This window comes from Ixodes scapularis, unplaced genomic scaffold (genome assembly GCF_016920785.2).
Source record: "Ixodes scapularis isolate PalLabHiFi unplaced genomic scaffold, ASM1692078v2 PGA_scaffold8__174_contigs__length_109621045, whole genome shotgun sequence".
NCBI classification, from domain to species: domain Eukaryota; kingdom Metazoa; phylum Arthropoda; class Arachnida; order Ixodida; family Ixodidae; genus Ixodes; species Ixodes scapularis.
Genome location: NW_024609883.1, coordinates 22,770,592 through 22,785,087, shown reverse-complemented (window position 1 = coordinate 22,785,087; position 14,496 = coordinate 22,770,592). Strand labels below are relative to the sequence as shown.

The 14,496-nt window shown below is 48.2% G+C and overlaps 1 protein-coding gene across 2 annotated transcripts in view; it reads left to right on the top strand.

Moving 5' to 3' along the window:
- Positions 1-14,496, top strand: part of LOC120839696 (helicase ARIP4) — a 50,394-nt gene that overhangs the window by 10,845 nt on the left and 25,053 nt on the right. For both annotated transcript variants that reach the window (XM_040210039.2, XM_042286629.1), the window contains 6 exons: positions 320-650; positions 4,784-4,930; positions 6,019-6,133; positions 9,066-9,293; positions 10,952-11,117; positions 13,687-13,819. In XM_040210039.2, the coding sequence (XP_040065973.1) occupies positions 320-650; positions 4,784-4,930; positions 6,019-6,133; positions 9,066-9,293; positions 10,952-11,117; positions 13,687-13,819 (1,120 nt within the window). The remainder of the gene's footprint in view (positions 1-319; positions 651-4,783; positions 4,931-6,018; positions 6,134-9,065; positions 9,294-10,951; positions 11,118-13,686; positions 13,820-14,496) is intronic.

Here is a 14,496-nt window from a genome sequence, read left to right as displayed (position 1 = left end):
TCACATTCAAATACTTTGAGTTGCAGGCAACTAAGGTTGCCCAAAACCTCGACCGTGCAACCTCGCACGCAGCGTGGGTTTGTCACATTGCACGCAATGCAAAGAATCCCTTCCGGCGTCAGCTTGTCGTTTCTATATACTCGACCATGTTCAGGTACTTGGAGTTGCATGCAAGTAAGGTTACCAAAAACCTTGATTGTGCAACCAAGCACGCAAAGCGACGAATCCCTTCGCACGTCAGTTCGGCGTCTCTGTGGCCGAAATAAGAGGACCCCGTTGCGAGCGACAAGTAAATCCGGACTGTGACGCCCCCGCGCAGATTGGCGGCATCCGCTTCCTGTTCGACAACGTGGTGGAGAGCGTGGGGCGCTTCGACACCTCGAGCGGCTTTGGCTGCATCCTGGCGCACAGCATGGGCCTGGGCAAGACGCTGCAGGTGGTGTCCTTTGTGGACGTGCTGCTGCGCCACACGGGGGCCAAGAAGGTGCTCTGCATCACCCCCATCAACACCATCCAGAACTGGCTGGCCGAATTCGACAAGTGGGTGCCCGCCCCCGAGGTGGCCCCAACCTCGGTGCGGCCCCGCTCTTACCACGTCTACCTCCTCAACGACATGTACCGCTCCACCCCCGCCAGGGCGGACCTCATACGTGAGTCCGGTTCCGTCACGCTGCCGGGCCCTCATTTCCCAAGACCGCAAAGCCACGGCGCTTTTGCCATCGCCTTACGCATATTGTACACGTGTCGACGTTTGGCTGGAACCGCGTTCATTAAACGGGCAATTTGGGCCGGTCGGCTCGTGGTCGCGTGAGATGAGCTGCTAAAAATATGTGAGGACAAGAAAATGGACAACACGGGGCGCACTCCACGGCGATTGTTCATCGATAAACCGTCCGCTTATATGTAGGGTTTCGTGTAAACACTCGCGGGTGAATTTTTTCGTCAATTCGGATTTATCCGAAAAAACTCGGAATTTCGAGATCATGACGACGAAACAAGAAGCAACAAAGGCGGTGTTTTACAAATAAACTTTGTAGGAGCACAGGGTCGGTTGTCCCGAGGAAATGCCACTTCGGTTTCCTTCGAAATACCAAGGTACCGACAAAAGGGGTTTGTGTTTTAGCTTGTCGAGGTTTTTCGGGACAACGGGTCATGGCAGCCAAATTTTATGTTTTGTTTTTAAATCTTAAAAATTGGGCACATGGTGAAATAAACTCAGAATTTCAGAGTTGATTTGAAAAACACAAAATAAGTTATATTTACCTTTACCAACCCAATGGAACACAAATAAGATCTGATAAACCCCGCATTTTTGGCGAAAAATTACCTCAGAAAAATGCCTTCCGAATTCCAGGAGAAATGAACTCAGAAAACACGCAGTCCTACTTGTACGGCCAAGGCGAAATGCTTAATCAACTATTGCTGGTGTATCCTCCTACGTGCCAAGAACGCATATTTCTTTGCTGATGAGGAAATATATATGTTGCTTCTCGATTCTCTGAGTTGGAACTAGGGGCTGCATTAGCAATAGTTGTGACTGAGCATTTTGCCACGACTGTATAAGCAATAGGCTGTTAGAAAAACATTAGTTGCGAGTGTGTCCTGTATCGTCCACTTTCTTGTCCTTGTGTACTTTGGGCACTTTTTTAGGGAATCACATTCGATCGTAGGTATACGAGTCCCAGCCGAACGCGGCAGTCGTGCCCGAGTCCATTGTCTGCCTTCTTTAGGAGACGTCTAAAATTCGGCACCGTGGCTTTGTGATCGATGAGGTGTTGGCCCCATTCCGAAATTTAGGAGGGGAGGTGCAAAAGTGATGCCTACAAATGGTTTTCTCAGGAGGCATTGAACGTTCGTTCATGGCATTCACGTGGGCTATTCCTACGTTCTTCGCGAGCATTTAATAATTTTTCAATAAATCCTTTGTCACGGTCTACACTCTTTCCCCGTTGCCGAGTGAGTCTCTCCTTTCCAGTTTTGTGAGTCTGCTTAGGCTTTGGAGGGTGTCATATGCAGCTCCAGCTCCTTTGGATATACTTTTTGGGAGTGCCTCACATTCATGCCTGGATAGCTGCTTCCAGGTTCTTTATGACCACAAAATGTCATCCTCGCAAAAGGTTCTTTTCAAGCCACACGATGGGTAATAACCATTGGGGGCCCGGTCAGGCCATACCCGCTCGTGGCCAAACGTCTGGCTGGCTGTGCAACATGCCATAAAATGACGGCCGAATCCAGTTGGATGTCGGCCAATCACGGCCTCACGTGTGTATGCATGCGATGCAGCGATGGACCTGCATCTGATCGGGTTTGTTTGGCCGTCTTTCTGGCACGCCATACGACCATTGGTCATCGCCTGTTCAGTGGCTCGAAAAAACCTTTGCGAGGACGCCATTTCGCCGTCACTGATAAACTGGAAGCATCTGTCAGGGCGTGGGAGTGGGGCACTCTCAGAAAGTGGTTCCAGCGGGTTATGGAGAGGCTGCCACGCAGGTGGTGCAAGGGCACTCGGCTACAGGGGGAGGCTGTAAAGCTGGTGGACATAAGTACAGACACTTAACTTGACAGAAATCTGCAGCAAAACAATGAATTGTGAGTCAGTACTGTACGCTCCTCATATGTGGTGTTTTTATTCAAGAAAGAAAACACTCGGAAGATTTAATCTTTCGAATGACAATGAGCCGAACAATGATGGAGATTTTAGTGAAAAATTACTACTACCGTTTATTGCCGCATACAAGTCAAATTTTTCAAAAATGGGTATCTCAAAAATGTTTATATAAAAAAAAAGTAAATGAAAAAAAAAAAAAAGACACTATTGGTAGATTTTGAGGGGGGGGGGGGGGGGGGGGGCTTAGGCCTATATTCGGAGTCTACCTTTACACCACAATGTATGGTAAATGTATGAAGAATGTAGCTATAATTTGTATGAATTTTATTAATTTTAACACTATATTTTATGAGAAAGATATTTGGAGGTATTACTCTCTTACATTCCCTCGTATGAAGCCTAAAAAATAGTTTTTCGCAACTTTTGAAATCGTTGTGCATCAAAACATAAAAATTCGCCGGAAGGCTGCCCCAGAGACAATGTCCGGGATGCAGAAGTTCCTTAGCACCTACGTCAAAAGTTTAAACTGATTGACACTGCAGCTCACGGATGGAAGAAGTAGTTCATGCACACGAAAAGATTTGTGAAACCATAATAAATGGTGCCACCGCACGAGGTGGCATCATCTATGAGCTACGTCGTAATTAGCCACCTTACTTCCGCTGCCTACGGAAAATACGAGTTCATGCCTCTCCTGTTTTCATTTGCTTTATTTACCAAAGCAAAATTTTGCCTTCCTTGCTCCTACTTTTGTCATTCCTTTGTAGGCCCCTTACATCTGTGAGGTATGTTCTTTTAATGTTACCTAAATGAACACTATCAATGCTTTCTCTTTGTTATCGGATATCATACTGTTTGTTTTTCTTCGTAGTCGAGTGTAATTAATGCTCGTGTCTTTGTGCGTTTCTGCAGGACATGTTTCTCGTGAAATGATATTTTGTCTAGGGTAGACCATAATGCTTGGCGTCAAAAAAAGGCGTGGCGGGAAGAAAAAAAAAAAAAACAGTCTGCTTCACGTAATCGTAAACACACATTTTTCTCCCCCAGTTTTTAACGAAGATGTTGCCAATCGAAGCATGTCAAATTAATTAATATAGAAGAGTCTCCCACAGACACGTTTATGTGAACAAAATGTGTAGCAGATGCAACTACAGGATGTTTCATAGTATGTTTATTTTTACAACATTCTTTCGGCTTTCTTTCATTCACTTAGTACTGATCTCACAACTACTACCGTATTTACTTGCATAATGAACACACTTTTTTTTACCAAAAAATTTGCCCATATTTAGGGGGGGGGGCATCCATTACGCAGGGTAAAATGTTTGCATTTACACACTTTGCTAAAATGTCATTTTTGGGTGGCAAAATGACATGGCAGGGTACTGTGGCACGTCTCTACTGATGAAGGTTCGCCCACGGCTGGTCGTGGGCGCGCCGCAGGTAATCATGATCTATAAATTGCCAACCTCTGTTATGGCGCTTTTGGCATGCCTTTTGCCGAAGAAAAAGCGCCCTACGAAGCTCACTCAGCACAGAGAGCAACGGCAGCGTTCATATGCCTAACTACTTTCACATTATCACTGTTCAAAAGCGGATCACAGATGGCGGCGTGTTTGTTGACATCAGTGCATGCGATAGACAAAGCACGTCTGGGGCTGGGAAATTCCTCGACCCCAGCTTCGCTAGGCTTGCGCACCGCTCGATTTCACGGTTGATCACTTCCGCAATAATGCAATTGCAGCCATTACGAGATTGGTTTGGCTTGGCTTGGCTTGGCTTGACTCTGCCTGGCAGCTTGGCGGCAAAACAAATTGGCGGGCTTGATGGCTAGCTAATTTGGACGCAATTCAAGACTCGCAAAGCTGAAAATTAAAAGTGCGTTATTTACGCGAGAAGAAAAAAAAAGTCCAAATAGTGATGACCGTTGGGGGGGGGGGGGGGGGGGGGTGCGTTTATTATGCGATTAAATACAATATGCATGTTCCCACGAAAACAGGACACGAGGCTTCGTTAGACCAAAAATATGGGACGGCAGAAACTAACCTCTAAGACGGGACTGGACTTTCCCGGCCAAAACTGTACGTCTGGTCACCCTAATTTTGGCTACTCTCCGGCCCTTGGGCACACCCCGAAAGAAGTAGTAAAAGAAGGGGGGGTGCCTCGTTGCTGCAGTGGACTGGCACAACAAGGGCGGGGTTCTGCTCATGGGCTACGAGATGTACCGCATGCTGGCCCTCAAGAAGGTGTCGCGCCCCAGCAAGCGGCGGAGGCGCAAGGAGGAGCCCGAGGACGACTCCCGCCACTCCCAGCTGCTCCAGGGTACGCCCGCCTTCCACCCCTCTCTCTCCCAAAGCGTGCGTCTCGGTTGCCAGCACGCCTTCCGTTTGGAGGCACCGGAGCCACTAATTAGCTGCCCTTCGGTGCAACCACACTTCAGCCCTTATTTCCTTAATTTTTATTTTTATTTTTTTTATCCTAATTTCTTACATTTTTTTATTCTATGTGCGGCTTGGGTTGCTCGTGTCTTCATAATCGGTCGCCATCTTTAAAAACATGCACAATAAAAATGAAAGCCATTTACGATTCCCTGTAACGCCGGTTAGAGCTCAGCTCTTGAGGAGGAAGATGGAAGCGTACTGAGGGATAGGTCACTCCTTGAGGTTACGTGACCTCAAGGGGGTCATGTGACTTTAGGGGGTAATGTGACTTCAGGGGGTCACGTGGCCTGGGGGGGTCACGTGACCTCAGGGGGTTGTGTGACCTCGGGGGGTCACGTGACCTGAGGGGGGTCACGTGACCAGAGGGGGTCACATTACCTTAGGGGGGGTCACGTGACCTGGGTGGGTTACGTGACCTCGGGGGGGGGGGTCACGTGACCTCGCGGTTACGCTGACGGCGACCCCAACGCCAACGATGACGCCGCTCAAGCCGGAAATAGGCCCCTAAGAGCTGTGCTCTAAAAACACATTCTGCCATCTCTGAGCAGCACCGCAAACTAAGCTATGAACAAGCCTGGGTCGTTTTAAACAGCCAAAGGTGAGGTAGGGTGCGTGGATGAGCTACACTCGTCCTAAACATTTTGGTGACTGCTCTAGGTGGACGAACTAGGCTCGTCCAAAACGGTTAAGGGGTTAAAATTATTGTTGCCCGTGCTCTGGAGCTTGATCCGAAATTACAGGAAATAGTATTCCTGCAATTCCCGCAAATCAACCCACAATACCTTTTGCGTTACCGCCGCTTTTTCCACAATGGCGCTGGAAAGAGGCTAATTTTTTTGCGTTTGCTTTCACATATTTATTGCCATGAAAGCGACGTCTTCTCACGTTTATTGTGTATCGGTGCGACTCTAAGGTGTCGTAGATCTCGGCTTACGCTGTTTGAATAAAGGTGACTGGTTTTCTCCGCAGACGTCTACCAGGCCCTGGTGAACCCCGGCCCAGACTTGGTGATCTGTGACGAAGGCCACCGCATCAAGAACTGCAACGCTAGCACCTCGGCCGCACTCAAGAGCATTCGCACCAAGTGCGTACTCAGTGCCCGGAGCCGAGTGTTTGTTCAAATTTGAGACATCCGTGAAACCATTTCTTCAATTTGGCTAACTAGCACTCCGAGCTAATTGTTTGCATACGTAAAAAAGATTGAAAAATTATAGCTTAAGGCCGACGACCAGTTTTGCACTTTCCACCATTCCCTCGCTTCCTCCCCTCCCTCCTTCTACCGTTTTCCAGCATTGCATGTTTCCCCCTCCCCTTCCCCCCCTCTCTACCCCCTCTTCCCCTACCCCTGCACCGCTAAGCCCATGGTAGCTAAGCCATAGACTTCTACTTGAAAAGAAAGGGGTTAGGTTACAAAAGAACAACCCCAACGTGATTGTCAAGTGGCCTCGAGTTTGTGAGTTACAATGCTGTTGATGTCCGTGCCGTGCACTGCCATTTCTTTATATGTTCCCCTCAAAGTTTTTTTTTTTTTTTTTTTGGGGGGGGGGGGGGGGGGCGATGTTGCTAAATATGACTGGAAGCAATTCTTAATTTTAAAATGCTTCATTTCGTTTTTTTTTTTTCATTGTTTTTTTTTTTCCAACTTTTTGGATATTGGAGAACATCCTTTGCACATGCGCAGCCCCACGCAGACACTGGTTCGCAAGTTGAGTATGAAAACACGTAATTGCGTGTTCGAGCGAAATAAGCCACGGCGTTCCGAGAATGGGAGATAGATCCTGCTTCCTACCGTAGAATACTGCACATCCGCCCATTCCACATTAAGCACCCATTACCAAATTAGTAAGATCTGAGAAAATAGGCACAGTACATTTATGTGTAAAATTGATGGCCGGACAAGCGCCCATCCCCAATTTTTTTCGATTATCTCCAAAGTTTGAGTGGGCACTTGCCCGGTATTTTGCGGTGGGATGTGTACGAAGGATATGGTGGGGGAACTCAATCATTCGTGGGTGATTGAGTTTCCCCACCATATCCTTCGTACACATTCTGACTTATCTGCAGCTTATCTTTCGCCCTGGAGTTTGTACAAAGAAGCTGCTTCTCTCTTCCTTTCTTATGACTTTCACATTTTCATACCAGTGAATTCCGATTCAAGCTTCCGACAGGGGGTAACAGTTATTAAAAAAAAAAAAAGTCAATTCACATTGATAAAAAAAATGCGGTGATTAAAGAAGCTCACCTCAAAGACGTACTGCGCAGTGCAAAAAACAAACTGTTCCCATTTCCTGGTCCTGGAAGGTTCCTTCGCTAATCCTCCGGCTCACTGATTGTGATGCGTCCATTGAGGGGGCACCCTTTTTGCAGGCTTATGCCCATTTACGCGCTCGAACAATGGACGCCAACTTGCTTGACCCTGAACCACCCCACTACCAAACGGTGCGCACAAACCCGTGCTTGCCTTTCTCACTCTTTTCTTTTCATCCTTTGCTTCCCTCGCTCGAAGATATGGAGAGGAGGGAAGCCTCGCAGAATCTTGAATCTGGTCGTCCGCCTTTAACGAATTGTTCACATACATAAGAAAGCTTTGATACGGTCGAATCCAGATATATTGAAATCAAAGGGGATCTTAAAATGGTTCTATATATCGACAATTCAATAAACAAAAGTATGTTAACTAAGCTCCAGTTGAAATTTCTGCGCGTCTCTGCTAATACCGAAGGTCGGGACAAACGAAGGCTTAGCAAATTGAGCATTCGAGAGCCGCCAAATCGGTGGCGCCTCACTAAGCGTAGTTGGAAGTGCCGCCACTTGCGCCCTCACTCTCTGCGCTTACGCACGCGCGTGGCCATGATCTTGGCAGCACAAACGACGGAACACGAAAATATGTAATAAAAAAAAGTAAGACAGAAAACCAAGAGTGGAATTCCTAAAGAAAACTATTTCTTCCTCCATAGAAAAACTCAACCTAGCAACATAACGATAAGAAATGTAAAATCAGAGAGTAAAAAGAAAACGGGGCAAGAAATAAAGGCAAAGCAAAAACAAAGAAAGAAAAGGAAAACAAAGATTAACAAGGCGCTCAAAGAGTGATTGCACAGTCAATCTTGTTTTTCGCCTACACCACTTCTCGCCTTTTGCTGCCCGTGGCCAGAGTCATTTCTCCTTGGCGCGTGCAAACTGCGCGGCGATGGCAGCGTGTTTAGCGAACGCCTCCCTACCAGGGGTGCGGCGTGCGGTTCAACGCGTCGAATGCATCAGGTGGTGAAGTTCAACACAGACGTGCGAGAAGGCACCTATACTCTCAGATGGAATTTTCATGTGGGTGCCTCGGCCATTCGAAATAAGCAATGTTTCAAAATTTTCGGGTTCGATATAATCGGGCTTGGCTGTACTTCGCATAATGCCGGCGAACGCAAGTGCGTCGTGTGTTTGCGTTGACCCATTGCATCGTTTTTTCCCATTGGGCATTCATGGTAATTCTCTTGGTGCAAGAGGATGCGCCTCACCAGTTGCCCGACCGCACCGGTATGTCCATCTTTCGCTCGGCGACATCCTCTTCTACGTGCCGCTTCACGTCTGCGCACAACACAACCTTGACGTGGAACGCGTTTCATCCCGATGCCCAGGGCAAGACGGCGCCCACGCGTTGACGACGTCGTCTCCCGCGGGCGGATCTACGCTGCCGAGCGGCCATCCTATTCTCGCGCGCCAAGGCATAGAGTGCTGAGGGAACTGGCGACCGAAGGCGCGAAAGAGCACGCGGCGATGAGCACGACCGCGCGACCCTTTGCGCAATTGCGATCGGCCGATTGTGCCGCTTCTCAACCACAACCATCATCCGCGAAGAAGCGAGGACGGTGCCAAAGCCACCCGCGCTAAACGTGCGCAAGCTCCGTTACAGCTGTCCCTGCGAAAGTATTGTCGGTGTTCTGTACGGTCGAGCTGCATTGGGGGGAGGGCTGCCTTGACGACCCGTCTGGACCCTGACTGAATTGACCGGCGTGGGGTTGCAGGCGGCGCATTGTGCTGACGGGCTACCCGCTGCAGAACAACCTGCTGGAGTACTGGTGCATGGTGGACTTTGTGCGTCCCTCGTACCTGGGCACCCGTTCGGAGTTCTGCAACATGTTTGAGCGTCCCATCCAGAACGGCCAGTGCCTGGACAGCACCCCCAAGGACCGGCAGCTCATGCGCTTCAGGGCCCACGTGCTGCACAGCCTGCTCCAGGGATTCGTGCAGAGGTGGGGGCCTCGCCCGCTCTCCCTTGGGAGGGGGGCTGGTGACCGCTTCACATTAGAGCCATACTGGAGCGACTACCGGGGCTACTCTTTGCTGTAATGTCGCTTTAGTAGGTGGTCTATGATGCGAGTCGAAGAACTGCGATAGTTCCACAAGAGAAATTTGGTTTAGGATTTCAAACTGTTTTATTACCTCTGACTTTTTGTGTTTTACGTATAAAATAATAAGTACCGTATCTGATACTAGTGAGTCTAGTTAGATATGCAATTGAGCAAGTCCTGGCGAACCAGAAAGGCACAAATTTGAGCCATTTTCGTGTGAGTGGCTCTTCGAACTGCGACGTCGCCTGCCGTCCTTTCTTTTGTGAAGTAGGCCTAGCCGTCTCCTTTCCATCGCATTCTTCTGTAGCTTCAATTTCTCGCAGTAAGTTAATAAGAAAAACTAGTTTTCCAATCTGAAAAGGGCATAGATGCACGTCTATGGTAATGTTCTAACATGTTTTTTTTTTATTTTTTTTTTATTTTGGGGCATCTTTACAGGCTGCAGACAAGAATTTTTGTCCTTAATAGTATTTTATCAAAATTAAATTTGGCATGCATATGATATGTAGAATGCAACTATCAAGGTTTAGTTAAATTGCAATTTTTTTGTGTTCACACAAATTTAGACACTTGTGTTAACCCTTTCAAAAGAGCATTTTCGCAATCTTCGATTATTTTTAAATAAATAAGAGAGGTCTCGCACACATTATTTTTGCTGTTCATTGCACTGAGTCGTTTAAAGAAAGCGAGTTAGCTTATTTTACTAGGCTCTTTTAAGTGTGTTACTATGCCCCACCTTTGCACAAGAACATGGGTTTCTTGCACGTGCATTGCATCCAGAACATTCCAGAACATAAGAAAACAAGCTACATCGAAACCAACTTCAGTTTTATAAAAAAAAGAAGAGATCAAGCACTACGAACTTTAAAAATTTAATCCGTTAATGATAAAAAAAAAAAAAAGGGTCTTCCCTGGCACACGTTTCCTTAAAATGGCATTGTCAGTTATCTGAGGCCTCATTTGAAATAGCAGGAAAGGCTTTTCTGTCCTCTTGAAATGTTAAAAAGGCCACAACTTTTTTTCTTCCTGCTAAAGTTCGGAAAGTCATTTTCCGAATCGTCGTGGCAAATTTAGTGGGACGCCACCGCGGGTAACACGGCTCGTACGAGTCACGTGACCATGAATTGTGCGGCACGTGACCATGTAATGTGCGCATGACACGCAAGGTCCACGCAAGGTCGCGCACGATACGCAAGGTCCACGCAAGGTTGCGCAAAATCACTTTCCTCAATTTCGTAAATTTTTTTCTCTTTTTACGCAGAGGGAGCATAGGGTTAGGGCTCCGTAAGAAAATGGGCCACGAAAGATGCAACACTGAAAGTTAGCACACAACACTTAGCGGGACGTAACTCCATTAAATATAGCTGCACTCCAGGGTTCGGGAAAGCTCATAATTAAACATCCAGCGCCGCTCAAACCACACGGCACGTTCTGCGCTTCCCAGCTGTCCGTAGGATTAAGTTACATTTGAATTTTGTCGTATTTGTGCTAGTTTTGTAGACCGTAATTTTTTTTGTAAATTATGCGAAGTGTGTTGAGCGAGCGAATGTGTCTGGCAGGCGCGGGCATGCGGTGCTGCGTGACGCCCTTCCCCGCAAAGAGGAGCACGTGCTGCTCATCCGCATGACCCCGATCCAGCGCACCCTCTACCGGGAGTTTGTCAAGGAGTTCCTGCACAACTACCGGGCCACCAACCCGCTCAAGTTCTTCGCCGTCTGTTGCAAGGTGGGCACTGTTCCTGTCTCTGCGTCGTTTTTCTTTTTAAAGCGACAGATTTATGCGGAAGCCCCCTACGGACCTTGCTCGCTCGTGTTGGCCGCTCTGTAGTAAGGTCACAGGAGAGTGTGTCTGCAACGGAGCGACGCTGCTGGATCGACCATGCTAGAAGAAACAAAGTGTCGCATGATGTTGGAGTATCGTGCAATGTTATGGTTTCGCGTGAGGCACGGTCAGTGAACGATGTCGCAGCATCACGACACGTCACGATATCTCGCGACGCGACATTGCGATTTCCCCGCTAAATATGGTGGGGAAATATCTTCGCTCAAATTCAATAGAAAATGCTGCTCGTTAAAAGCAACCCATCAGGTGCCTTTGCTTTTTCATTGCATTTGATGGAATGTTTCAGCCGTGTGATTTTTTTAATTTGCAGTGTGTCAGAGGGCTTAGCAGACTCCTGTAATGCGCTCCTCTAAGGAAAGAGTGTCACGAGTGCTGCATTCATCTAGAACCGGAGTGATTGAGCACGAGTTTCAGCATAGCACCGACCCAGTGCTCGCGTCCAATGCATAGCCTTCACTGATTTCCAGTGGGTGGTGTAGAAAAGAAAAAACTCGAAAGCACACTTGCATGCCTCGATGACCGATCCCTCTCTGTGGCAAAGTTGCTCGGTGCGTGGGATGCACCACACGGAGGAGCAAGGGCCGCAAAAATTCTCGTTTGTTTCCCGAGGCATGGCCAAGGAGACTTGTTGGGCCGCTGCCACCCTTTTTCTTTCGTTCCTCCCCCTCTTTCACCTCTCTGTCTCTGACCTGTGCTTCTTGTCATTTTGGCATGACTGTATTAGGTTTGAAAGGAATTTAGGCTTTTGCAGTCCCCCGTTTATAGTACAATCTCTTTCTCCGATGAGCGGTCATGGTCGGCTTGTTTGGTTCTGCCAGTTTCATTTCTTGTGGAGTCCAAAATCTGTAATTGCACTCTGCGCGCAGATCAAGCATTGCTGTAAAGGGACTGAACGTCTCTTTAATTTATTTACAAGATTATACGGTCGAAACTCGATTTTACGAAACCCGGTCTTACAAAAGTTCTGATTTTAACGAACAAACTCTAATTCTCCTACAGATTTCCATACGGCTCAATGCCTTTATGAACTTGGAATAGCGAAATGAATTGTAAGTTAAGCGCCTGATTTGATCGGACAAGTGCCTAAGTCTGGATTAACTCAGTTTTCATTGAAAATGAAGTGAAAAAATGAAAGCCGTTTACAACTCCCTGTAACGCCGAATTAGAGCGCAGCTCTTGAGGAGGAGGAGGGAAGGGTACTGAGGGTCACGTGTTCTCAACGGGGGGGGGGGGGGGTCATGTGACCTCACGGTTATGCCGACGCCGCTCACGCCGGAAACGGGCGCTAAGAGCTGCGCTCTAAAATACCTTTGGAGTCCTTTAGCTCCAACAGTATTTTTCGGTAGTATGTATGTCAATCAGTGACACCACATGGACCATCATTGTTTACGAACTGCGTTGCGACAAACTAATCGGTGGGTGGAGGTGATGAAGTCATCGTAAACACAAGATGGGTGAGGTTGTAGCGATCGCGGGGGCGTCGGCCGAACAGCACAGCGTCCCAAAACAAAGTCGCATAGCTTGCAGGTTCACTTTCTGGAGGTTTGCGAGTGGAGCCGAAGGACTCTGCCGGATGGCAAAACTGCGCTCTGTAACCCAGCTCGCCCACTGCGAAGTCGATGTCCGTCCTATGTGTTGCACGGAAGCCTAGACTCACCACGGGGAGTTGAGTTCTCCGGCGGATGTGGTTCTCACGAGCCTTGAGAGAAGCTTTCGAGGTACGGTGGAACTGCTCGCTGATTTTGTTGCCGACGGGACGGTATGCTGCTGTTTGAACTCGGGTAGTTCCTCAAAGTTTCGGAAGTCGGTGGAACGAGGCAGACTTTGAATTGTCCGCTTCGATCCGTGGTCGCGGACAACAGTACTTCGAAGCGGACCGTCCGTTCACTCTCAAAGTTTTTGACTGCATTTTGTGCAGCGATGTCTCGTATGGGCAACGCTTCGGTCCAGCGAGTAAATCAATCGATGCGGGTCAAGACGTTTTTTTTTCATTGCACGACGGAAGAGTTTCTGCTGTGTCCAGATGAATGCCACCGAAGCGAGCGGCCGGTAATGGAAAGGACGGTGCCGGCACCGTCCTAGTAAGTCATTTTAACTTTTGCAAGTTAGCAGTCGAGACAAGCTCGTGCTCAAGTTCGGAGGTCATTGTTGATGCTTGGCCAAACTAATCTCTCTGGATGAGCGAATCTCTCCAGCGTGAGCTTCTTACCTTCGTCAACGCTTCGGCATCACGGGAGCTTCAAGGAAGCTCGTGCAGTGAAAGCACTTGGGAAGGCAGAGAGCACGCTTGAGGCCGTGCATCCGAAAGAGATGCCCAGCCATTCTCATTCTGCCGGTGACCATAGCCTTGACGACGTTGCACAAAGAAGTTGACGTTGAGCATAATTAAGGCCATCTGGCGTTCTCCGAATGTCTGCGGAGCCTGAAGGAAGTCCGCTTGTGGCCCTTGCAGGTGTGGAACCACCCGGACATCCTGTTCCACCTGGTGCAGGACAAGAAGAGCGAGGGCGCCTTGGACATCGACCTGGACATTGACCTTCTGGCACCCCCGGGGTCCAAGGACCCCATGGGCACTCGTGGCACGGGTAACGGGGGACGCGTCCTACTTTAGAAGGGGATTTGCTTGCTCTTGGTGCTCTAAAGAGTGCAAAAGGTATTTCGAAGAGCCATCGGGTGCTTAGAAGCCTGCTTGTCTAAGGACTCATGCCTTAACGCATCCGTTGCCATTGTCTTCTGTTTTCGAAGCTTGAAATGGGCCGTGTTTAACGTCGGTAGGACGACTGGTTGTTACGGACCGATGCAGATTTTGTTGGCGACGAGGGATAGATTCCTTTTATGGAAGCCTCATTAGTGACTCTTCGATTCTGTTGACTTGGGAATGCCACAAAAATAAAACGAGCAGATGAATTTAGAATCTGTAATAAATGTTCGATGATGTGAACTTGTGCTTGCAGGCGAAACAAACAAATGATACCTTGATATTGCGATGGTGACGAAGGCAGTACGCTGAGAAATATCCTGGAACAGAATGCATGATGACAGCTGAGAATGAGCTGGAACTTTCCAGAAGAGCAAAGATTGATAAACAAAATGTCAGGGCCAATAGACTCTTTGCAAAACGTACGGCGCCACGACGGCAGGAAGTTTTGAGAACCCTCGGTACGGATCACGCGTTTTCTTGTTGCACCTCCGCGACTGCGCGCACGTTCCAGCAGCCGTTGCAGCCATCCGCCGAGTGGTACGTCGTTGGCGGCGTTCCGTA